The sequence below is a fragment of the Diadema antillarum genome, unplaced genomic scaffold, assembly GCF_040938485.1.
Source record: "Diadema antillarum isolate AM-2024a unplaced genomic scaffold, OU_Dant_1.0 seq00000821_RagTag, whole genome shotgun sequence".
Taxonomy (NCBI): Eukaryota; Metazoa; Echinodermata; class Echinoidea; order Diadematoida; family Diadematidae; genus Diadema; species Diadema antillarum.
In genome coordinates, this window is record NW_027271698.1 from 3,876,241 (window position 1) to 3,901,953 (window position 25,713).

The window sequence follows — 25,713 nt, forward strand, 5'->3', positions numbered from 1 at the left end:
AGCCTTAGCAGGTACTTTTCTATAACTTTGCCCATATCCTACATCTCACCAAATTACACTGCACTTTCAAGGAATATTTAGTTGATTTACCAGTACAAGTACAGTCCAACGAGTACTCTAAGTGAAGTTTTCAACCACAGATGCAAAGGGTTACAATGCTGTTAATTTTTAGCACAGCTGGTTGCTGGTAAATGGCTGGTTACAATGGTTACAGCTCATTATTCCGAAGGTTCGTTATTCCGAAGGCTCTTTATTCCTAAGATTTGTTATTCTGAAGGTTCATTGTTCCGAATTTCATTTTCGGATTAACCAATCTTCGGAGTAACTAACCTTCGGAATAATGCCACAAATTTTTGGATTAACGAACCCTTTTTTCATTTTCCGATTAACGATCCTCTAGGTATAAGGAATTTGCGTGTTTCAGATTAACGACCCTTTGGAATAACGAACCTTCGGAATAGCGAACCTTAGCAATAACGAACAGCACCCGGTTACAATGTACATGTGTAGCACTGGTATTTCTCAAAAGTCAACTTGTATTCAAAGAAAATTGTGGCATAGATTGTAACTGAATAAAAGAATCAGTTTTAGACTTCATCACAATACCAAACTTAAACAGACCATAAATATGAATGCACAACTAAAGTCATGAAATCACTGAGTGTAGTCGTATCCATAAATAACTGTGCATGCTCTGCATCAAGTTGAGGTAAACTGAGGACAGGAGAATTACAGGTACACAGGTAAATCACAGAGCTAAATGAAGTCTGGTAACACGGTAAATGCCATGCATACAGCTATCATCACAACAAGGAAAAGTAGAAATTACGCGGTGCGTAATATATGTCCCCGCCGGAAGTAGCATTTTGTAACAAAATGTACAATATAGGTCAAAGAATCAAGGTCAAAGGTCAAAGAAGTCAAAGGTCAAAATTCTGTGTAGAAGTGTTGAAGCCCTCACCTAGTGCCATCACATAAAGCAAACGGAATCGAAATCGGGTTAGAAATGGCGAAGGAGTAGCATTTTGTAGCAAAATGTACAATATAGGTCAAAAAATCAAGGTCAAAGGTCAAAGAAGTCAAAGGTCAAAATTCTGTGTAGAAGTTTTGAAGCCCTCACCTAGTGCCATCACATAAAGAAAACGGAATCAAAATCGGGTTAGAAATGGCGAAGGAGTAGCATTTTGTAGCCAAATGTACAATACAGGTCAAAAATCAAGGTCAAAGGTCAAAGAAGTCAAAGGTCAAAATTCTGTGTAGAAGTTTTGAAGCCCTCACCTAGTGCCATCACATAAAGCAAACGGAATCGAAATCGGGTTAGAAATGGCGAAGGAGTAGCATTTTGTAGCAAAATGTACAATATAGGTCAAAGGTCAAGGTCAAAGGTCACGACTGAAATTCTGTGTAAAGTTTCAAAGCTCCCATGTAGTGCTATCATATAAAGCAAACAGAATCAAAATTGGCTCATAAATGACAGAGAAGTAGCAAATTGAAGATTTTGATCACACACGGACGCACACACGGACGGACACACGGACACACGGACGGACGGACGGACACACGGACACACACACGTACGGAGCCCGTTTCATAGTCCCCTGCTCGAACTCGTTCGGCGGGGACAAAAATTGATAGATGCGGTCATCATATTGCTTCATGAACTCAACCTTCATACATCACAGATTATCTGATACCTGAGTGTTTCTTGTGATAACTGTGGTTCCACATTTGGCTCTGCAATACTGGCTTTTTCCTGCCATGCATCACGCAATTAGCCCAAATGGCATCCCGCCAAATTCTAAATCCAAAATTAATCACAGGAGCATGACAACATCTACCTTCAAGCTATAAACAGTTTGTCAACATTCGGAGCTGCCACTCTACCCACAAGCCATGGGATTTAGTCTAAATTTTCACCACACCATAATCTTATTTTCACTGAGAAAATCTAGGCTGGTTTTATACATGTGTGTTAATTCAATACAGGTGGCTACGTACAGTGAGTTTATGCACACACATTTAACCCTTCCTATGCCAGGGACTTTGGACAGTGTGCACAATGCTATGGGGTTTTCTGTACCAATCAACACTCAAAGCACAAAAAGAGATAATCAACTACTTTTGGAAACCAGGTCAGGCATGCGAGCAGTCTCAATGGGATTTTAAAAGCTTGTTTGGACTTCTGAAGTGGAAACTTTTGCAGCATGGAGATTTTCACGCATTTATTATACGAAACTAGCACTAAAGTAAAAAAGTACATGAGCGTTTTGCTTATCTCAAGTACCGTGGTAATATTACTTTAATATCCTTGATATCACGGTAGGTATATTGTAGATGTATGACTGTCATATTTTTGTAATTATTTTTTTCATGTTTGCTAGTCCTGTGGTATGCATGAATTAGCTGTTGTAATGTGGACCAGTTACCTTTCATCATAGCATGTGCTGCGAAAGCTACCGGGTAATACCTGTCATGGCAGTGGTGACGAAAGGTGCAATTCTCAATCATGAGACAGATAGAGCCTCTCTCAAATTACACCTCATGACCTTTTCAAAACCTTTTTATCCTGCAAAAATAAAGTTTACAGTAGTGCCGCCTACCATACCAAAGTTGTCTGAACTCTTTATGAGTTATATACTGTACTATTATTAGCTCCAGTAAAGCTACTAAAAAAAAAAGACAATATAGCGCTATCAAAGCACGCAAAAAGGATTCCTGACATCTTGCAACTGTCAACGTTCATTTCTTTTCTGTTCCATCAGAGACAGATGTAGACATGTCGAGTGTTGCATGCTTGCATCGTTATCTGCACCTGCCTGGGCAGGATGGAGAATTATATCCCAGTCATCTTTTTTCTCTCTCTCTCTCTTCTTCTTCTTTCTTTCTTTTTTTTTTTAACCCTACAGAACAGATACAATGATAATGCTATACATTAGTTACGTTCAGACGACAAGCCTTAACCTCGAGGTTAAGCTTGTAGTTAGGGACCGTGAAGATGCACTCGTAGTTAGCTAACCTCGAGGTTAGCTCGATGTTAAGAGCCACGAGAAATCTTATGGTTAGCACTCTAACCATGAGCCGCTGGGGGTCCCCACTCGTAGTTAAGCACTGTGTGGACACAAAAATCAATGCACTCAAAGGGGCAGGAATTTAGCCTTGAGGTTAAGATTCATCGTGTGGACGCACGTCGAAGTTAGGGGGCAAGAGCTTAACCTCAAGGTTTTCTAACTTCAAGGTTAGGGCTCGTCATCTGAACGTAACTAATGTAAACATTAAACTATGCAAAGAAAGGAATGAATAGATCAAAACAACACAAAGCACTCTATGCAAGGTGGCAACTTTGAAAGTGAATTTTACTCACCTAGAGATTCACATCTCTTAAAAAACTTGACGCATTTTACCTGGCACTAAGATCAGTATTGATAGTGGCTTTCTTTTTTTTTTTGGGGGGGGGGGGGGCTGGATCAATTCAGAACAATTCTTCTGATGAAAGATGTCTTTATTAGCCTAGGAATCGCAAAATTGCAAATTTTACCTCTCCATTCACAAAATAATAGTACACTCAGCAAAAAAAAAAGTAAACACTTTTTCAAGTTCATCTTTCTCATGGATTACTTGGCTAATATTAATGTTTATATACCGTGTGTAATAGATGTACATGTAATTCATTTGGCTATCAGCCTCATGCAGCATTAAAAGAGGAAACTTAACGCATTAGTGAGCACATTCGTTTTTCTCTTAGGTAAATACAGTGTAGTACCTGTACATTAATTGCAGGTAAATTAAGTTGTCAAGAATGTCTTCCTCAATTAACTTTAAGGTCAAAGGCACATTCAAAGAGAACATCAGAAGTCATTCCCTTTATTATCGATCGTTTCTTTGATTAAAGGCTAAATGAACTTTATTAAAAGCCAGGCTGTACACCAGGGGGAAATGGATCAAGATCAAGTCATCTATAAAAAGCAAACTTTCATGTGCTGATTCACAAGAAAGTCAATAATCGGGAGCTAAACGCGTGCCGATTGATCACAACGTATAAATGTTACGTGTATTCAGTCACAGTCTCTGACTAGTAGTACGTCAGTACTCTAGCAACAGACCTGTCGCACAACTGTTGTCTGGTATGCTCACGTACGTAAGTTGTCCATTCTAAAAACCTTTTCAGAAGGAGATTATTCAGGAAAGCTGCCGCATGATTACTAATATCACAAGAACCTGAGATTCAAAGGAATTCTCTTCTCGTCTCCAAATAAGCCTTCTAAAGCACACTGCATCTCCACATAAAATTTCCAAATAAAAATGCTCCACTATAGCTATGATTTGTGACTGTGCACACAGCTGTGCCTCAATGTGAGTGTAAATGTGTCTGAATGAGAGTGTATTATAATGTCTGCATGATTTCCCTTGTTGGTGGATTGGTGCCATTTGATAGATATAGTATGATAAAATTGTGGGTGTGTAAACAAGTTGAGCTGCGGACCTGCACACCAGGTACGTAAAATCTAAAAAAGCAATTGGCAGATTATGCCTTGACGACTTGGGACAATTCAAATATAGTCAGGAGAGAGTCTTGCAGAAAAAAAAAAGTGACCCTTATGACCTTTGACATTATATTTGCATGTGACCTTGGACTGCTTCATATCATGAAGACTTCCCAAGTGCATCTCTGAAGTTGGTCACATTTTGAGTCATCGGTTGCAAAGCTATTTGTGGACAGAGAGTCTTGCAGGCTAACCTGTGACCTTAAATGACCTACATGTATGACCTTTGCCCATGCGTTGGCCAGTAATACAACATGAGGATACCCAAATGTGCATCTCCACGTGCACTGCATGGTTCACCTTTGACTACAGTTGGAAAGAAACAAAGTCTTGCAGGTAAACTCCTACATCTCGAGACAGCGGATGAATGTCATTTGAATCCCTTTATCTTACTTCCACTTCCAGAGGGGGAGACTAAACAAAAGAAAATAAAACCTGCATGACAAGAAATGATGGGCTTGGGTATAAAGAAACCTCTTTTAATTCTATTTCAATGATAGGAGTTCAATGTTCAAACTTAGAAGAAAGCGCATTTTCATCTTATTTGACAACTACTTTAATACACACACATATTTGTATAAAAGAAAGAATAGTTTGTGTGTAAAATGAGTCTTTGGTTTGGTTAAATAAAAGTCCCTGCAACTTGTACTAATGGCTGCCTTTAAGCTTGTTTTGGGGGAGCAAGCCCCAAATCAGGCAAGAGAAGGAAAGCCGGCACCATGACATTATTTTGTGGAATGTGTCACATCCTGGGAAAAAGGCAACACTGACGTACTGAAACTCCCTCTAGCCCTGGCACAGTGTTAGTCGGCAGACGACCTATGGATGTGTGTCCACCTCAATCTACTGTACTTGTCGACAGTGGAAAGGGGGGCAGTATCACACAAGCCACCAGTGGGGAGTTGCCAATTTGCCAATGGCAACATGATGATGTATTTATGTCGATTTTTTTTTCATACATGCAGAAGTCCTCCTCCTCCTGAAGAAAAAAAAAACCCCAAGCTAAATCTAAATTCCAAAGCAAAGTGAGGAATCAACGGCACTATCTCAATGAAAATATGGACAAATGTTCACAAAGCAAAGATTTTTAAAAAATGGCATGTTTATGAGCATTTCTCTGTCTGTGAGTCATCAGACTTTGCAACCTGGGAGAAAGGTCTACAAAAGGGCTTCTTTTAGTCACACGACTCTTGTGTCGCTTGCATAGATGTCTCATCTTTTATGGCATGTTTTTAATTGTATATTGTTCCTCAACAACTCCCTCCACAACTCTACTACCATAAAAGCATGTCAAAGACATTGCATTGTCGTTGTGTCATACCATCCGCAACAAGGGATGGTAGATCCTTCAGAAAGTTTCATGAAAATGAATTTTTGTCTCTGTTTGCATATCAAAAGCAAATACGGTAGATTATTATCCATACAGAGGATTTTTAGAGCCCAAATACAAGTGTTATTTTGTCGACGCACCTCATAACCTCCGACCCACTTAGAAGTTTGTTGAACTCGACCAATATTTTTCGCTGAGGCCACCAATATTTAGAATATTGGAAGGCAAGAGGGGGATTCCCCAACGTTTTTTATAAACTGCACCGTGATTGGTTGAGATATATATATACGAGATGACCCGAAATATGAAGTAACTAGAAATGTCGCTATGGCGACTGGTATGCCTCCGCCATAATGCATGATTCTCCTAATAGGTCTAGATAGTACATGTGGACAATGTGTGATAACATTTTCACAAAATTGGCAAAATATTAACATGACAAGTTTGTCACAAATGTGTTGAATGTTCACCTTCCTTGACCTAGGTTTAATTGGATGAATAGGAGAGCATGTATTTGGGATTTAAGGACTTTAACATGACTTTGACCCATTCATATGTTTATGCATTGAGCAATTTTCTAGGTATGGAGAAAAAGTGCAATTTCTGTATTGAATAGTAGATTGTTACCATTTTCACCTGGCCTTTGACCCTAAAATTCATAAGATAATCACTGTCAGGCAGAACATGCATAAATATGTAGTACGTTTCAAGATAACTTGAGCCACTTCCGAGACATGGAGGAAAAAATTAGTTCTGCACTTTCACTTGATCTTTGACCTTTTGACCTTTGAGGCAAAAACAAAAGAAAAAAAACTTTCTAGAGAATCTCTATTAGGTTATACATGCATACACCAAGTGTAAAAAAAAATCCTGCTGGCATTGCATAAACATGAGGGAAATAATAAAATTTTGAAGTGTTGCCATTGACCTTTGACCCCTGACCTTTGACCCCATGAACCCTAAATTCTCTAGATAATCACTGCCAGTCAGTACATGTAATATATTATGTTCCATGAAGATATCTTGAACAATTTCCGAGGTACAAAGAAAAAAGGTAAAGTTTTAATATTTTCACTTGACCTTTTAACCTTTGACCTTTGACCTCATGACCCAAACTTTCACCAGAGAATCTCAGTTGGATAATACATGTATACACTAAGTTTCAAGAAAATATCTTCAGGCATTGCGTTGATATGGTAGATATAGTAAGATTTTATGTATTTGACCTTGACCTTTTGACCTTTGACCTTGAGCATGTGCACCCAAAAGTTGATAGGCACAACTTCACCCCCTAATACACATACTAACCGGAGGGCCAAACCCCAAAAAGTCGCTTACTTAACGAGTGAGTCGCACTCTCTCTACAAACTAAGTAGACCATGCTTATTTTCAAGTTTTTATTGTAACAAACAACATTCCACTGGTCTACCTCAAAAAATTTGTTGCGAAAGCCTCCAAATCCAAGATGGCGTCCAAGATGGCCGCCATATTTACTGAATTTGTTATTGGAAAGATAGAATTTGATTGAAAGATCAGATTTCAACAAATGTGATGTCATATGAAAGAGAATAAAATTTTCTACAAGTTGATACCATTTTTGTGGGTTATTGTGATAAGTGGATTGAGATTTTAAGGAAAAAACACTCATTTTTTGATATTTTTCTGAAAAAAGGAAAATCATGAAAATGCTTGATTCAGCATGAATCAGAGAAAGACTGAAGGATTATCTTGAAACGTTTCAAGAATTTTGTTTGACATATCATTAATATTTGGAGAAAATTAGGGGTCAGTACCGTTTTTGGTTCAGGAGTTATAATGTCTCAAACTTGAAAACTCACTATGTAAAAATGGCCACTTTAGTTGTGACAATACCTTGTTGGTCTTAAAAAGAGCCTGCGCGCGCCAAGACTACTCCACGCACCACTGACACTGGCGCTTGTAGCAGTGCCAGTGGTGCGTGTAGTAGTCTTGGCAAACGCAGACATTTTCTTTGACAAACAAGGGTTTGTGCCTGCAAACTAACTTTTCATACCAAGTGGTAGCTCAGGTGACGCTGATTGCTATTATTTCAAAGTAGATTGTTCTGAAGCAGATGAGATGAAGCAAAAATATCTTTCAAATAGAGGTAGAAGCTTGAAACAACCTTGCTATAGAAAGTTTCAAACAAAATCTGGATCAATCACTCAAAAAATTCAAGATTGCAGGCCATCAAAGCTGGCATAGTGTATTGCGCCAAAGTAAATGTATCATTTCGATTTTGATACAATTTTGTCTGCTTTGCTGTCTATTTATATGGTTTTTATATATTCTGAACATTTTAATGCTATTTCAAACCATCTTAGGTTTTTTACGGAGACATTTTTTTCAGAATGCACCATGAATATTTCTCTAAAAAGTTAAAAAAATTAAATTAAAAATGTTTATGAAAACCATGCAGAAATGAACATCTTTCCCATATAATCAATATTTGGAGAAAATTAGAGGTCAGTATTGTATTTGGTTCAGGAGTTATAATGTCTCAAACTTGAAATCCCATTTTTACCTAATATGCATTTACACGCATCTGTTCCCAAAGACGTCACAGAGGGTCAAATCCAAGATCGTGCTTACTTTTCGAGTTCCACTCTCTCTATAAACAAGACTATACATAATATTAAGCATACTAAGCAATGTTCCGTAAGTACACCTCAATAGATTTGTTGCAAAAACCTCCAAAGTACAGATGCGGTCCAATAGGGCCGCCATTTTTATTGAAATTAACATTTCAAACATAGAATTTGATAGAGACATTGGATTGCAACACATTTGATGTCATATGAAGGAGAGTAAAACTTCCTAAAAGTTGATACCACTTTAGCTGTGTATATTGTGATAAATTGGGGGGGGGGAATCCATATTTTTATATTGTTTTGAAAAAAGGAAGAAATGTGAAAATGCATGATTTAGTATTTATCAAAGAAGAACTGAAGAATTATTTTGAAACCTGCGATTGAGATTGAGATTTACTGAGATTGAGACATAATTCATATTTCTGGAATTACAGGCAATATCATACACTATTGACAAGTTAACGTCTAAAACTTGAAAAAATTACATTTATGCATTATAAATTTTGCATACAATGTGTTTACATGATCACATGTAATACTGTAACGGTCTAGTGACTTGCAAGTACCTGAAAACTAACTTTTCATGCCAAGTGGTAGGTGATGCTGATCGCTATTACTGTAGCATTTCATCATAGTAGATTGTTCTGAGGCAGATAAAATTGAACAGAAAGTATTTTCCAAAAAGAGATAGGAGCTTGGAATTTGGCACAAATTTTGCCAATGTGTAATATTTAGCGATAAAAATAGTATCCACACAAAATTCAAGATGGCGGTAATTAATCGAGGTTGTCGTTCAAGGCATTATTTACCATTAGTGCACGTAAAACAAAAACCTAGCTTTACTTAATTCCTCAAACTAGTTCTAAACTGTGAGTTAGGGATAGAACAACTAATGTACAAACTGAAATCAGTATAATTAATGCTAAATATTGTTAGATATACTAAATAGATCTGATAAGAATGTTTTTTTATATACTAAATTGTCAACAGTTATGGCTATGGTTTCTTGAAAAGCAATGGTGATATCTCCGTATGTTTTAGGCTTTAATGGTAGAATGTTTTGTAATACAACTAACCTGCATATATAAATCGAATGTGATATCTCTCCCAATGGTAGAATACCTTTAGTGTGTTGCGTCAAAGTTAAATCTCAACTTATAACTTATAATTTGATATATTTTTTTAATCTTCTTATATTGCTGTCTATTACATGTTCCTATACATCCGAACGATATTGTGCTAGTGTAAACCATATTGAGGGTCTTTTTTTTGGGGGGGGGGGGGTGGAGCTCATTCCAGTGTTAGGGTAAGGCCCAATCTTTGACAAAAAAGAAATGCTTCTGTATCAAAGATATGCTTTTTTACTTGTATGTTGCTCTGCTGTTGTAGAAACGCCTGAATGATGATGGTATATGTGTAATAATGTCTGATCCGTAGATGTCCTTGAAAGCCCTTCTGATCCGAATCCCCCCCCCAAAAAAAAAAAAAAAAAAAAAAAAATCCGACATGGCGGCAATTTCTCAACTTTGTTGTGCGAAATGTGTTGTGCGAAATTACTTTTCAGTATATTGTTCGAATAAAATTGTCCAAATTGATTATTCGTGCTGTATATTCCCATTTACAAATAAGCATGCTGAAATTGTATTTTCTGTTACCAGATTTTTCTTACATTGTTTTTAGGCTGATTTCATGTGGGTTATAGTGTCACAATTGATCTGAGCTTATGCCATTGGTAGATGCTTTCCCATATTAGTTCATTCATTTTAGAGTGACCTCGGGGATCACTCGAAGAGTGACAAGTGATCCCTAAGGCAGGGCTCGACACTAACGGTGGGGTCCGGTGGCCCAGGGCCACCAAAAACGCACGTCGGGCCACCAAACTGTCAGAAATGAAGAACATAGGTGGCCTGATCGGGCCACCAAAAAAGATCGGATATTTGCCTTTGGGCCACCAAAAATAAAAGTAAGTGTGGAGCCCTGCCTATTAAGGTCACTCTAAAATGAGTGAAAATGAACATTTTCACTCAAAAGTCACTCCAATTTCACTCTAAATTCACCGTTTTCTTGTTATTCACTCCTCACATCAAAAGCAAAAACTTCCACTCGATTTGGGTTTTTTCTTTCTTTTTCGGAGAGTAGAATATCACTGGTTCTAAAGATGTGTCCATAAAAACCTAAGACGGTTTAAGATAGCACAACAGACAAAATTGTATCAAAAACGAAATAATACATTTACTTTGGCGCAATTTCATACACTATGTCAGCTTTGATGGCCTGCAATCTTGAATTTTTTGAGTGATTGATCCAGATTTTGTTTGAAACTTTCTATAGCAAGGTTGTTTCAAGCTTCTACCTCTATTTGAAAGATATTTTTGCTTCATCTCATCTGCTTCAGAACAATCTACTTTGAAATAATAGCAATCAGCGTCACCTGAGCTACCACTTGGTATGAAAAGTTAGTTTGCAGGCACAAACCCTTGTTTGTCAAAGAAAATGTCTGCGTTTGCTAAGACTACTACACACACCACTGGCACTGCTACAAGCGCCAGTGTCAGTGGTGCGTGTAGTAGTCTTGGCGCGCGCAGGCTCTTTTTAAGACCAACAAGGTATTGTCACAACTAAAGTGGCCATTTTTACATAGTGAGTTTTCAAGTTTGAGACATTATAACTCCTGAACCAAAAACGGTACTGACCCCTAATTTTCTCCAAATATTAATGATATGTCAAACGAAATTTTTGAAACGTTTTAAGATAATCCTTCAGTCTTTCTCTGATTTATGCTGAATCAAGCATTTTCATGATTTTCCTTTTTTCAGAAAAATATCAAAAAATGAGTGTTTTTTCCTTAAAATCTCAATCCACTTATCACAATAACCCACAAAAATGGTATCAACTTGTAGAAAATTTTATTCTCTTTCATATGACATCACATTTGTTGAAATCTGATCTTTCAATCAAATTCTATCTTTCCAATAACAAATTCAGTAAATATGGCGGCCATCTTGGACGCCATCTTGGATTTGGAGGCTTTCGCAACAAATTTTTTGAGGTAGACCAGTGGAATGTTGTTTGTTACAATAAAAACTTGAAAATAAGCATGGTCTACTTAGTTTGTAGAGAGAGTGCAACTCGACCTCTGTTTTTAGCTTTTGGCCCCCCGGTTATACATGCCAAGTTTCATTAGGATACCTCAAAAGGTTTTGATAGTTACCCTGTCCACAAAATTCATTACGGACGGACGGAAGGACGGATGGAAGGACGGACGGAAGGATGGACGGACGGACAGAAGGACGGACGGACGGACGGAAGGACGGACGGACGGACGGACGGACGGACGGACAACCCGAAAACATAATGCCTCCGGCACCACTTCGTGGCGGAGGCATAAAAACGTCTGTGATTGGTCAATCACGAATTAACTAAAATATCGTTTTTTTTCTAAAATTCTGTGTTTATATTGTGTTACTAGACTTGTTTCAAGAACAGAAGATTTGTTTTGGCCTAATTCGACGTTGATCTAAGTTTCCTTTGGAATGTACATCAAAATACATAGATCACTGTTTTATCTGGGAATGAAGTGGATTAACTTAACCATACAGCACTCAGAGACAGAAAGGGTACCGGTAAGTGAAAATATTCTTTGCTAAAATCCTCTGTAGGATAATAATGATAATATTGGGTGTCCTATTTTCGGTCAATACAAGGAAATATTCAACTCGTCTTCGATCGTCCAATATTTGTGCATTGCTCGTCCAATATTTCCTTGTATTAACCTCAAGGCCATCCAATATTATATAAACATTACTTAAAGGACAAGTTCACCTTCATATACATAAGGATTGAGAGAATGCAGCAATATTAGTAGAACACATCACTGAAAGTATGAGGAAAATCGGACAATCTGTTCAAAAGTTATGAATTTTTGAAGTATTTGCGCAGTCACTGCTGGATGAGAAGACTACTGCAGTATATGATGTCACATGCATACAACGATATAAGGAAAATAAAAAGAGAATTTCACAAAACTTTACTTTTTGAATAAAGCGCACATTTTTTCGACTTGCTACTGACGTATGTTAAGGTTAATATTATTCCCCCTGCCTTCTGAAAGAGAGAAGTTAAGTGTTCTTTTGTTAAGCGAGAAAAATGAAAATATGTTGAATTTTGTTTATTCTTTCTTTATATCATTGTACTCATATGACATTACAAGCTATAGTAGTCTTTTCATCCAGCCGTGACTGAGCAGAAACTTCAAAAATTCATAACTTTTAAACGGATGGTCCGATTTTCCTCAAATTCTCACTGATGTGTCCTACTAATATTGCTGCATTCACTCAACCCACATGTCTATGAAGGTGAACTTGTCCTTTAAGAGACATCACTAGCGCCATTCTCAACGTAAAAATTTTGAAATTTGGGTTGAGATCAGAGTCACATCTTTTTGATTCTGTGTTCTCACTGTAAAAAAATTCGAAGAGTTTTTGGGTCACGATCATTTGCAAAGAGCTGACCAGCACAATTACATGAATGGTAGTATATATTGTTAATGGTATGCCTACTAAACCACAATGCCAATTCAATATACTGCAGCGCACAACAGCTGGTAAAAACAGCACAGAGCTAGGCGCACGATGCATTGTGGGATGTATAGAATTTCAAAAATTTTTGCAGCCACCATTCTCAACAAACAACTTTGCAGCAAAAAAAAAAAACAACTTAAATCCTGCTAAAAATGCAAGTACCAAGACTTCTTGAATATCTTGAAATATATACAATTGATTTGTCAATATCCACACTTGTTTCTACACATTACAATCTAGCAAATCCTTTATAGAAGCACAAATACATACTGTATGAGCTGAAATTTTCGCCTACAGATATTTTCGCAAATTGCTACTTGGAGGACATTTTTGTTTGTTTTTAATTTCATGGTTATGAGGGTCTAACTGAACTTAGTTATTCGCGCGTTGCTATTTTCGCGTGTTGTTATTTTCGCGGTTCAAAGGTGATTCGCGAAATTCGCAAAAATAAAACCACCGCAAAAATTTCAGCTCGTACAGTACAGTACCTAAACTAAAAACGACATCAATTTTCTAGATAAAGCTCAAGAAAATGCCCATGGCAGGACTCTCAAATGGACCCAAAACTTGCATACATGCAGCAGGACTAAAAAGTGGACCTGGAACTCACATCTGGTCCAGCAGGGCCAGGACCTGTTTCTGCTCGATGCCTTCCAACCAGAGCTTCCTCAGCTCATCCCGCCGGCAGTGGAGGAGTTCCTTACAGGACAGGAGGTCGGCCTTGACCACTTTGGTCCTCTCGCGGGCATTCTTGATCCGGCCTGAGATGCTGCTGTATGCCTGGATGGTCTTGGTAAGTGTGTCATAGTTATCTGATAAAAGAAATGTTAGCAATAATAGGAATTAAAGATTGACCTTAAAAAATACCAGTACACAGATGTATGTGCAATAAAAACAGTTTTTTCAGGTACAAGTTCTCTCTTGCACAGAATCAAAATGCTTGATACTGCAGTTCAAAAGTTTGTCTTGGCTGAATAATGCGTTATCAACTTTTTAATCAATACATAGGAAAATATTTTTTAAAAATCTAGCAAATATCAACTTTGCACTCTAACAAGCAAGTTTGCAGCTGTGCACGATTATATGAGCTTCATCTGTACAAAACAACAACCGTGAACAAATGCGGGGTTGGTTTAACAATAGCTAGTGTGATATTACAAATTGTCTTCATCTTATTCCGTCCCAAATACCCCCTGCTGCATGCCATAATAAGATTACATGGTATCTATAACTTCACAAAATAACACTGAAATAAACGTACATGTATTCATTGCATGCATGTTTTCACATGGATTGCCTAGGTCACCTTTCACACATATAAAATGAACCTGCCATAAAACTGGTTGCTCATAGCACAACTCAAGCTACACTTGCAGCTTCGAGGCACCACAACTTTGGTTCACATCTGGAAGTGGATATGACCATCGTAAGAGCTGCTTTAAGCTGGACAAAGCTACTGTAAAACATAATATATTCGCGGCATGAATTTTTCGCAAATTGGAGCCGACGGCTTTTTTTGCGGCATGAAATTTTCACGAAATGCCACTGGCATTCAATGCATATAGTGCAGACAAGAATTTTCACGTGCATTTTAATGTCGCGAATCTTGGCGCTCGCGAAATTCGCGAAATTAAAATGCACGCGAACATTCCTCGTTTTACAGTATTTGTATGCATGCATTTGTAGAGACAATCTTAATGAAGATTTGCATCTCCCTTTTATGTCTCCACAGACTTGCCATGTAATCACATGACAGCGTTTTATCCTTTTTTGTTTTTGTTCTACTTTTTTATTTCGGTGTATTTTGACAGTCATTGCAAGCACTTCCGATTGTCATTTCATGTCACCTGTGAGCTAATGGTATACTTTAGCACAAGCAGGCAAATAAGATGGTAAAGAATGGGATAAATAAATAATCTACAGTAGGCACAAAATAAAATGACTTGACTGTGAGATCTAGAGACTAGAGAAAATCAAAATGAACACATCGATACGGTTTATTTGCATACAACATAGTATACAGGACACTGACAGAAAAACATGACAAGCCCAAGTATGAAAGCCTGTGCTAATTTAAGACTGATTGAGCTGCCTCAAGCTTCACTTGACATGAAAAAAAAAGAAGAAAAAAAAGATTACAAATAGCTGTGATGTGGCCTCAAGTTGAGCAAAGAAAGAAAACATTGGGGCCAATTTCAAGGTGTGATAAAAGGGTTTTAATAGCATATGTATGATGCCAATCCTAGTACTGGTTGGAGCAGACATATTACTTTTAACAGCATCATGGGTCAGAATACATTGTATACCATGCAATATCTGTGCATATGAGATCGGGGGCCTGTTTCATAAAACTTGTCATCAATGTCAAGTTGTCATAGATGTGACAAGCTACTGAAATCCTTGCATCTGATTGGCTGAGAGCAAATTTGTCATAAAAATGTGGCAGTTGTCACTGATGACAAGTTTTATGAAAAGGGCCCCGGGGCCCCATTTCATAAAGCTGTTCGCAAAGTTACGCATGACTTTACGAACAATTGGAATATGAAGTGCCAATATGTGTGCCCATTTTATTTTTTCCTTACGTTTTAACAAAGCATGACTGTTTGTCAGTGTTTCATCTACATTGGGGCAAGAATACACTTCAACTAAACTTCAACTAAAAAACGTAAGAATAATCGTTATCATCTGCAAATTTCAACTTTAGCCATCAAAATCAACAGTGATTAGGAAACCCACTTGGCTTGCCATATTAAAGTCGTTCGCAAAGTAAAATTGTGCATAACTTTACAGACAGCTTTATGAAACAGGGCCCTCAGGATAGATACTGAAGAATTACATACGTATCCATTATTTAAGAAATAAGTCATAATATGTATCAAAATGAATCAAATATCATAATTTGCTAAATGTCCATCATGAACTTACCCAAATCAAAAGTAACTGTCACAAGACCAATCAATATAAATGAGTTGTGCCTTAAAAAAAAAAAATAATAATACCCCAATACCATGGACAATGCACCAAGATACAGTGTCTGTAGCTACCTGAAAACATTCCTGAGGAGTCCAAAGTTTGATGGTGTTGAAAAGACAATATCAAATCAGTTTAGGGCTGGCTTTTGAAAACTGTTCCAAGGAAGCAGTTGAAAAGTATGTCAATTTCTACATACACCAATTATGCAAATGTGTTATGAATATTTGCCAGCATTTAAAGTGGCACAAATCAACAATAGCAACAGAATGAGATACAAACTCTCTATTCAAGAAGCAAATCTGAAGTATATACTAATATCTTCCACCTCAAAAGTGAGATCCATTATCTATCTGTTTAATAAACAAGATAACATTTAAATTGCTAATTCAGATATAAGCCCATTCACAATAAATTTGTACAAAAAAAAAAAAAAATATATATATATACCGGATGTCCCCCCCAAAAAGAACGGTGGATTTTCAGTTCCTTGCGTTCTTAAGGTAATATATTTTTTGACATCATTAGAAAGAACATCTTCCGCAAAAGACAGTGATACAAAAATCATTAAATTTGGTTCAGTACTTTTTATTCTACTCCAATTTCTGTTAATGCAGTCATTTTCAATTTTCGCCAGATTTTTGCGACTTATGAGATAATAATTTGGGCGCAACACACGATCCATACGGTGAATATTGTGTGAGCTCAGTGATCCATGTCAACAAAAGCTTTCACTTTGGGCGCGGGCCAGGAAAAAAACAGTGTGTGTGTGTGTGTCTGTGTCTCTGTGTGTGTGTGCGCGCCCAATGTGAAAGCTGTATCTTTTGTTGACATGGATCAACAAGCTTACACAATTCACCGTATGGAACGCGTGTCGCACCCAAATTATCATCTCATACGTCGCTTTTTTTGGGACACCTGGTATATCATGCCTATCCCTCTAAAGCCATTTAAACCAGAAACATAAATGACTACAAAGTAGCATTTGACTCAACTATACTCATCATAATTCATTTCAACAACTGCCTTTCTCAAATTCTGAACTTTTCATCGCAATCATAGCGTACTTTGAATCCTCTTTTTGGCCTCTGATGGGATACATAGGAAGAACACGTCTGTCATCATGCAACAAACAAAACAATTCCCTTTTGCCATAGAGTGAGCCGAGTACAGTCATTCACAATTTTCAACAGGTGAGTGTGTGCATATTGTTTGTTTGTTTGTTATGTGTGTGTGTGTGTGTGTGTGTGTGTGTGTGTGTGTGTAGAGAGAGGGGGCAGGAGTCGATACTCATATATTGTTAGGAAGGGTTGCCACGGAAATTTTCTGGGGGATGGGGTTTTATCTTAGTATACTGTAAAATGAGGAATGTTCGCATGCATTTTAATTTTGGGAATTTCGCGAGAGCCAAAATGCGCAAAATTAAAATGCACGGGAAAGTTGTCTATACTATGCATAGATTAGATGTTAGAGGCAACTCGCTAAAATTTCATGCCGCAAACAAGGCCGTCGCCTCCTACATCTATGTATTTACGAAAATGTCATGCCGCGAAAATATCGTGTTTTACGATACTTCCTTTTTTTTCGTAACTGCTGTACTATTGTTGTTGTACTTGTTACATTGAAAAAAAATGAAATGATATCTCAGTTGTTGCCATTATCAAAGGAATTACAACATGTATGTTATACTGTACAGTAATATCATCTAGTGAATTGATGCGTCAAGTACTGCTTGAATGGAAGTGAATAAATTACTTGAAAAAGCAAAAATTACTATGGTTGTGCATTGGTGTGAGAATATTTTATGTTTTCAAAGTTTGGGGAAGAAAGATAGAGCCACAAAAAAAAAGGAGAAAGAGAGAGGGACATAAAAGGGGTGGGGCATAAAAGGGATGGGGCATAAAAAGGGTGGGGTAGGGAGGGAAGGAAGAAGAAGGGGTGAGAAAAGGGGTGCACATAATTCTGTCTCACACATCATTTTGCACATGTTCTATGGTTGGTATCCCCATTTTATTTTCTTGACTGCATCCTCCCTCTCCTCCATCTGTCTATCTATCTACTAGTATATCTATCTATCTATCTGTCTATCTATCTATCTATCTATCTATCTATCTATCATCTATCTATCTATCTGTCTATCTATCTATCTATCTATCTATCTATTATCTATCTATCTATCTATCTATCTATCTATTATCTATCTATCTATCTGTCTATCTATGTATCTATCTATCTTTCTTTCTTTCTTTGCAGCTAGCAGTCACTAGGGAAAACATGAACCTATCTAGAGGTTGGACATCGGTTTTTACACAGCAGCAAAGGGGTTTCCCCTCAAAAAAATGAGAGGTACAGTGAACCTGGTGAAGCCTCATGACTCGCCTTTAAACTATAAAGCAGTAAACTACTGATGAGTGAGAAAATACGCACACAGGGTGCCCTTGGGAAGAATATGGAAATGAGGTCACACAGATATTTGAAACAACATGACTATGGAAACACATTCTTTTTTCCAGAACCAATGTGGGCCATCCATTCATCAAACTATGAGTCAAAAAAGTCTTTACGTCAAGCTTGAGAGATCCCTATGTCAGTAAAGCTGAACTACAGCTAACTGAACAAGCTAAAGCTTGGAAACCTTAATGATGGTAAAATTGCTAATCTTATGACGTATTACGGTAGAAAGTAGTTGATGAATCTTATCAAAACCCATTTTTTTTTTTAAAGACACAGAACTATGATGAACTAATGTTTTCAGGATTCAGAGACATCAGAAAGGATCAAGTAACATACAGTTTTTATTGTTGTTGTTGTCTTTTTTTCCTCTATAAATAATTTGATTTGATATGATTCGATTTATTCTCTGTATGGCATTTTTGCAGGTACATCAATTTTCTGCAATTTCATTATTTAACATCATACAAAATAACAGTAATATGACTATTTTCATAAATATCATAATTTTTATCAATTAAATCTCTACTATAATTACATGAGTTACATCTTAATTTGTATACGAAGTACACAACAATTGCCAAAAGCTTGACTGTTTGGCAACCGGTAGTGAATGGCATTACAATGAAATAATCTTTATATTTACAGAGAACACAAAGGGAAAACAAAATATGGAATATACTAAGTGTACATGCTTGTTTATCATACACAGAAATAAAAAAAAAAAAATGTACATACTTATCAATTGGAAAACCTTTGGCTAGTAAACAGTCTGCATAATACTGTTGCTTTGATAAGAAAATGTAACATTTATAACAAAGAGGCAGAAAACATTACATGGCACTTGAGTCCCAAGTTTTACTTGACTTTGAAATGTCCCACACTCCGACCTTGATTACGATACAGCCAACAAGAAAATGAATCTCTCTGTAATCCGGACGTGGACTGGCTGACATTCTTTTTTTCTTTCAAATGTTTTAGTGCCAAATCTCAATCAAAACAAACACATATTCATCCATTATCATGCTAACAAAGGCAGGACATATTCCAATCATTGCAACGGACTGTCACTTAATCCCACTATAAGCTATAATGCTGTAGCTGAAAGAATAGTATGATGATCATTTGTTTATAGACCTACCAGGAAGTGAAATAGATCCACAGAAATCGACATAAAAAATCAAGACTTTGAACTGCTTTCAAAGCAGAGACTAAAGAGATCTGTATCATTACAGCCAGTATTTGAGACATCTTTATCAGCAGTGTTATCTAAATAAAGACAACTGCTTGGTATAAAGACAGCAATAAATACTGTCACTTATCTAAATACTGTCGCTGTATAGCTTGCAAGCACAAACCATTGTAAAGGAGTCTGCAACAAAAGACTATGCATCAATGGCACTGTCCCATAATAGGCTGCGTACTGTAGCTGCTCCCAATTGAGTAGCTACAGTGCAGTGGAGGGATTATAGGGTCTACACATACATGTAAACACGGTGAAAGAGACTGCATAAAGGCTCCTTTACAACAGACAAGGGTCTGTGACTGCAAACGTGTAGTCATATTTCTCTATATTGAGTGTATCTCTCTATTGAGCCAAATCACTTATCTGGATGCCCCGGATGTGGCTGGTTAATCGAGGTTGATATCATTCCACTATGCATGTGGACACGCTACATGGCAAACTTCCCCTTGCCTATATACAGCCATCTCTACAACATGTGGCTACATGCTCAGCAGGAAAGGACTCTATAATGCAAATGTCACCCCAGCTTGTTCCGGAACTGACCCAGCAACAGAACAGGAAGGAAGCTATTCCTGTCTGGTAACGTTTTCCATGATCAAAAAGGTGAGACGTGAGAGAGAATCATGCACTGAACAGGAAACTTGGCTCTTTGGCTAAAAAAATTCTACGGAAGGATTTTATCAATACTGGGTATGCACCATTTGCGCCTTGGTTGTGTGTTGCATTATCACGCATCTGTGCAAGTTCTGAGTCTATCATTATCATGTATCCACATGCGGATGAAGGCTGAATTTGAAATCAAACTGACTTGCATAAATGTTTGGAAATTACTGAGTATTTGATAGACTTCAATGACTGTCAGTTGTTGTTTTTTTCTTTTTTGTCATCGAACTTCAAATCACTATGCCTCCAAAACGTAAGCGCATTGTTCTGAATGTAGACCAGAAGCTGGAGATAATATCTAGAATAGAGACAGGAGCTACTCAAGCCAGCATTGCAGAATTGTATGGAGTTGGAACAAGCACAGTGTCTGACATCTACAAACAACGAGATGCCCTGCAAAAATTTGTGTTAAAAACCACTCCCTATGAGGTTTCTGCCAGACGCAAAGTCATGCGCTCAGCAACTCATGATGCCGTGGACCAAGCAACATATCGGTGGTTTCTTCAGCAGCGTGGCAGCAACATACCAATCACTGGAGATTCTCTGAGAGCACAGGCTCTTAAGTTCAACGAAGCCTGTCTCTGTGATGGGCATGGAGGAAACCCAGAGTTCAGAGCTTCAGCTGGATGGCTTCAGAAGTTCAAGGACAGACATGGAATCTGTGGTCTATTCATGAGGAGGGAGAGTCTCTCCACGACTCTGCGTGTAGTTGATTTCTTCTTGAACCAGCTAGAGGATGTCATAACCGATGAAGAACTTTCAAGGGAGCAGATCTACAACTGCGGTGAAACAGGCCTCTTCTGGAAAGCGCTGCCACATTGTTCACTCGTTGGGCCTGAAGAGAAGACGGCAACAGGGCATGAGAGAAGCAAGGAGCGGCTCACTCTTTTGGCAACGGCAAACGCGACTGGCACACACAAATTGCCTCTCTTGCTGATCGGCAAATCAAAGAATCTGAGATGCTTCAAGAACATCAACACAGCAGCCCTCCCTGTGACATACCAGAGCCAAAAGAGCTCATGGATGAATGGGGAGATATTCAGTGAATGGTTCCACAAGAACTTTGTGCCAGCTGTTCGAAACCATCAGACTCAAAACGGTCTCCCAGAAAAGGCCATTCTTCTCCTTGACAACACTCCCTGTCACCCCAAGGCTGCAGACATGATGTCTGATGATGGCAACATCCGATGCATCTTTCTCCCACCCAACACAACCCCACTGTTGCAGCCAATGGACCAAGGAATCCTGGAAACGACAAAACGAATCTACCGGAAAAATCTCATCTGGAAGATCATCTCATCTGACTCTGATTCCCAACATTCCACCGAGGGGAAAGTGGACTTCATCAAATCATTCACACTGAAGGATGCTGTCTACATGTTGGCTGCTGCGTGGGATGCCGTTGAAACCAGCATCATCACCAAGTGTTGGCAGAAGCTGAATCTTGGTCCAGAAGCAGCAGTTGATCTGGAGAGAGAGGATGGGGCTACCCTACAAAATGATGATGAAGAAGTGGCAGCCCTAGTTCATCAGCTCCCTGGTGGCTCTGGATGTCCAGCAGAAGAAATCCAGGAGTGGCTGGAGTGTGACAAGGATGACCTTGGTTGGGAGACTCTCACTGACCAAGAGATTTTGGATTCAGTTATCGGGCAGCGAAACGATGACACGGAGGATGATGATGATGAAGCCAAGTCTGGAATGATGGAAACACCTGATGTGCCCACACATGGAGAAGCAACCGAGATGGCAGCAAAGCTAATGTGTTGGCTCGAGAGGCAGCCAGAGGCTGACCCAAATCACCTCATGCTTCTGAAAAACATTTGTGATCTGGCAGCAGCCAAGGACAGATTTTGCCAGCTCGGCAAGTGACAGACTTTTTGCCATTGAAGACACTCTGAACTTCCCAGGACATGTTCAATCCCTAAAGCCCATTCCAACTCCTCCCCCACCCCCTCAAAAAAGTCCTCCCAAGGGAGGCAACGGGACCCATAGCAAGCTGGCTCCACGTGCCGGGTCCTGGGTTACGCTGAACGCTTGCTGATGGAAAAAAAGACACAGTGACATGCACACATATACACACAAACAAGCAAAGAACTAAACAAGAAATATGAAGGAAGACAAACAAAATATTACTACCATTTCTGAAGAGGTAAGAACAAAAGCAAAACAAACAATTGAAGAGACCCCCACACAAGTTACCACCACTAACAAAACAGGCACACATACGCACATACCCAAGTGCTCACCCATACACACAAATTACAACAAATTGATATTGGAGAAAATTCTTCCATGAAATTTCTACAGAAAAAAAAAAGATAGGAGAAACTCATTTTTTTGGAAAACAATACAAAATATAAAAAATTGAAACTTATGGTTTATGTTATGCATTGGCCACATGTGGAACTTGTATTGGTACCATCTATGTACCATTCAATTCACTTTATTGGTAATCACAAAAACAGAATATAGTGTAAAATGTGCGTTTACAATGATTTACAACAATTTTCATGGGAGTTTACAAAGAAAGCCAAAGGCTTGACACAAATGTGATCCCTTCAACAATTTTGTGAGTGGTGAAATTTGTGATCAACAAACACATTTCTAAGAGAAAAGCCAATAATAACCCACTGTAGAGAAGATATACTACACATGAGTGTACACAGGAAGCAATGTTGAACCACGAGCTGTTAACTTCATAAATAGTGGTTGACTCGCAAAATTTGTACATACAATTTTTACATGCATGCTACACATCGTGGGTGATTAAGAGGGTGGGACTGAAGAAGCTGCTAGACGTTGGCAAGATGCCCAGAGAGATCGAAGGCAGTTTGTAGGTATGTCTGGCATCAAAGAATGATGGACAATGCAGCCACAATCAATTACAGGTTTTGCTCCCCACAGACAGACCAAACTTATATGAGTATAGACATGAAGCTTCCATTCAGGTTTCTATGTCTGTCATTCGTTCTTCTTGACAAGACAAAAAACATTAAACTAACACCACAATTTCTTGGAAACAAGTAAAACTATTGTATAGATTGCATACTGTAACACAAGGAATGTTCACGAGCATTTTAATTCTGCCAATTTCGCAAGAGCCAAGATTCATGAAATTAAAATGCATGTGAAAGTTCTTGTCTACACTATACGCGTTGAATGATAGAGGCAACTCTCGAAAATTTCATGCCGCAAAAAAACATGTGGGCTCCAATTCGCGAAAATTTCATGCAGCATAAATGTTGTCTTTTACAGTACTTCCCTTGTTTTGTGCCCAATCTTAATGATCAACTCCTTCGATTCTGTTCATTTACTGTAAAACCAGAAACATTTGCAGCATGAAACTTTCGCAAATTGGAGCCAATGGCCTTTTTCCACAGCATGGAGCTTTAGTGAATTGCCACTGGCATTTAATGCATTGTGTAGGCAAGAACTTTGGCATGCATGTTACTTTTGCAAATCTTGGCTTTTCCTGAAATTCGCAGAAGTCTCATGCATGTGAAAATTTCTGGTTTTACAGTACATCCCTTGCTTTGTGTTACATATTTAACAAAACTTCGATTCTGTTTATTTAATTTTACCATATAAATCAAAGTGATTTTTGAAGATCCAGCAGGTTTATTCAAATTGATGACATTCAAATCGACTTAGGGCAATTTGTCAATAAGTTCCAACAGATTTTTCCTTTAAAACCTTGTGATGTTTGGGTATATCTTCTGTCCATATGAAAGCAATGGTCTTAGAGAGCAATTGGGATAAAATTGGCCTTTGCCTAGATGGTGCCACATAAAGAAGACAAGCATCTGTATACTGCTGATGTGAGACACCATTGGGGAAGCAGTTTGTTAGCGGACTCAGAGGGGCACAATGCAGATGAGGCGCGATTACACCCCTCGGATCAAGATGCAATCATTCAGTAATCTGCCGGATGCAACTTGCGGCTTATCCTTTCGGAGGAAACACACACATAAAACCCACCATCACATGCAGGAAGTTGTGTGTGCATGTGTGTGTGTATGTGTGAGCATGTGTGTGTGTGTGTGTGTGTGTGTGTGTGTGTGTGTGTGTATATGTGGGTGGGTGACATACCTCTGTTACATACATTAGGGATGGAGATACAGACAGACTGACAAATATACAGACACAACTCACACAAAACACTACCTACAGTAGAGACACACTGTATACTAGCCTACAATGTAGAAGCTAGACAACATGGAAAGCATGTGATTACTTCAGATGGAAAGGCAATCAATTTTACATAACCTTATCCAAATAATATTGAATTAATTCCCCATATTAAACATGGCAAACTGCTAATCAACATTACAGAAGTACACACAAGAGAACAATGCATACCGGATGCCGAGACATTAGTAGGGATTGGCAATGTACAATTATTCCTGCACTGATCACATGCAAATAAGGTGTCATAGTGAGCCTTTACCCTAGTGTGTGATAGTATTACTTTTTCAGTTCATACTGTGATCACTTTTTATTAGTTTCCTCTATATTTTCATTAAGTTTAGTGTGTCATCAATATAAAAGAACGAAAGATAGAACAAACAAGATTTATGCCTGTTATCCATTACACATACAATGTATATAAAGTTTGATTAATGTACACTTAATGCAAATAGATGCACTGTGTATTACTTTAGTTGTTTAGCATGTTATTACTAACTTACTATCATTCATTTTTATTTAATCTATCATTTATTTGCATCACTGACTGATTGATTAGTTGAAATTTTTCATTGTTAGTCATTGCTATTGTTACAAGATGTCTGTATACTTTGTATTGTTTTATGTTCTTTATGTAAGAATATGGAAATACATTGAAATCAACTGAATTGAAAATCTTTCCATACTTTCCATGACTACTGCTCATGGCTACATATGTCTGCTGTGTTCAGAAGTTTGATTTTCATTTGATGTAAATAATGTGTATTTCTCCTCCATTTTGTAGAGTTTGCATTTCTGAAACAACCATCAACATATTAAATTGCCTACTCAATGAAAGATCATGAGAAAGTATTAGATGTGCAGTGGACTATTTAGGGTTTCAAATTTTGTCAGCAAATCTCTCCTTCAAAGTCTGCCATTTACATACATCATTTGTGCTGGTGCATTGTTTTATTTGGGTCCACATGTACATTAAAATACAAGAAGAGACTCAATACTTCTCTGTGCTCATGGCATACAGTTTGACTGGCATGACTGCAACATTTGACTGTTTTATTTTTTAAATTCTGATGTGCCGCCATCATTCTGACAATCTAGACCTATTTTGGCTGACCTCTCCCACTGCCAATCATTCCAT

At 38.0% G+C, this 25,713-nt stretch overlaps 1 protein-coding gene across 1 annotated transcript in view; it reads right to left on the minus strand.

The window, feature by feature from the left end:
* Window positions 1–25,713, minus strand: part of LOC139739896 (exocyst complex component 4-like) — a 54,124-nt gene that overhangs the window by 23,264 nt on the left and 5,147 nt on the right. The window contains exon 4 of the mRNA XM_071650497.1: window positions 13,671–13,872. Within this exon, the coding sequence (XP_071506598.1) occupies window positions 13,671–13,872 (202 nt within the window). The remainder of the gene's footprint in view (window positions 1–13,670; window positions 13,873–25,713) is intronic.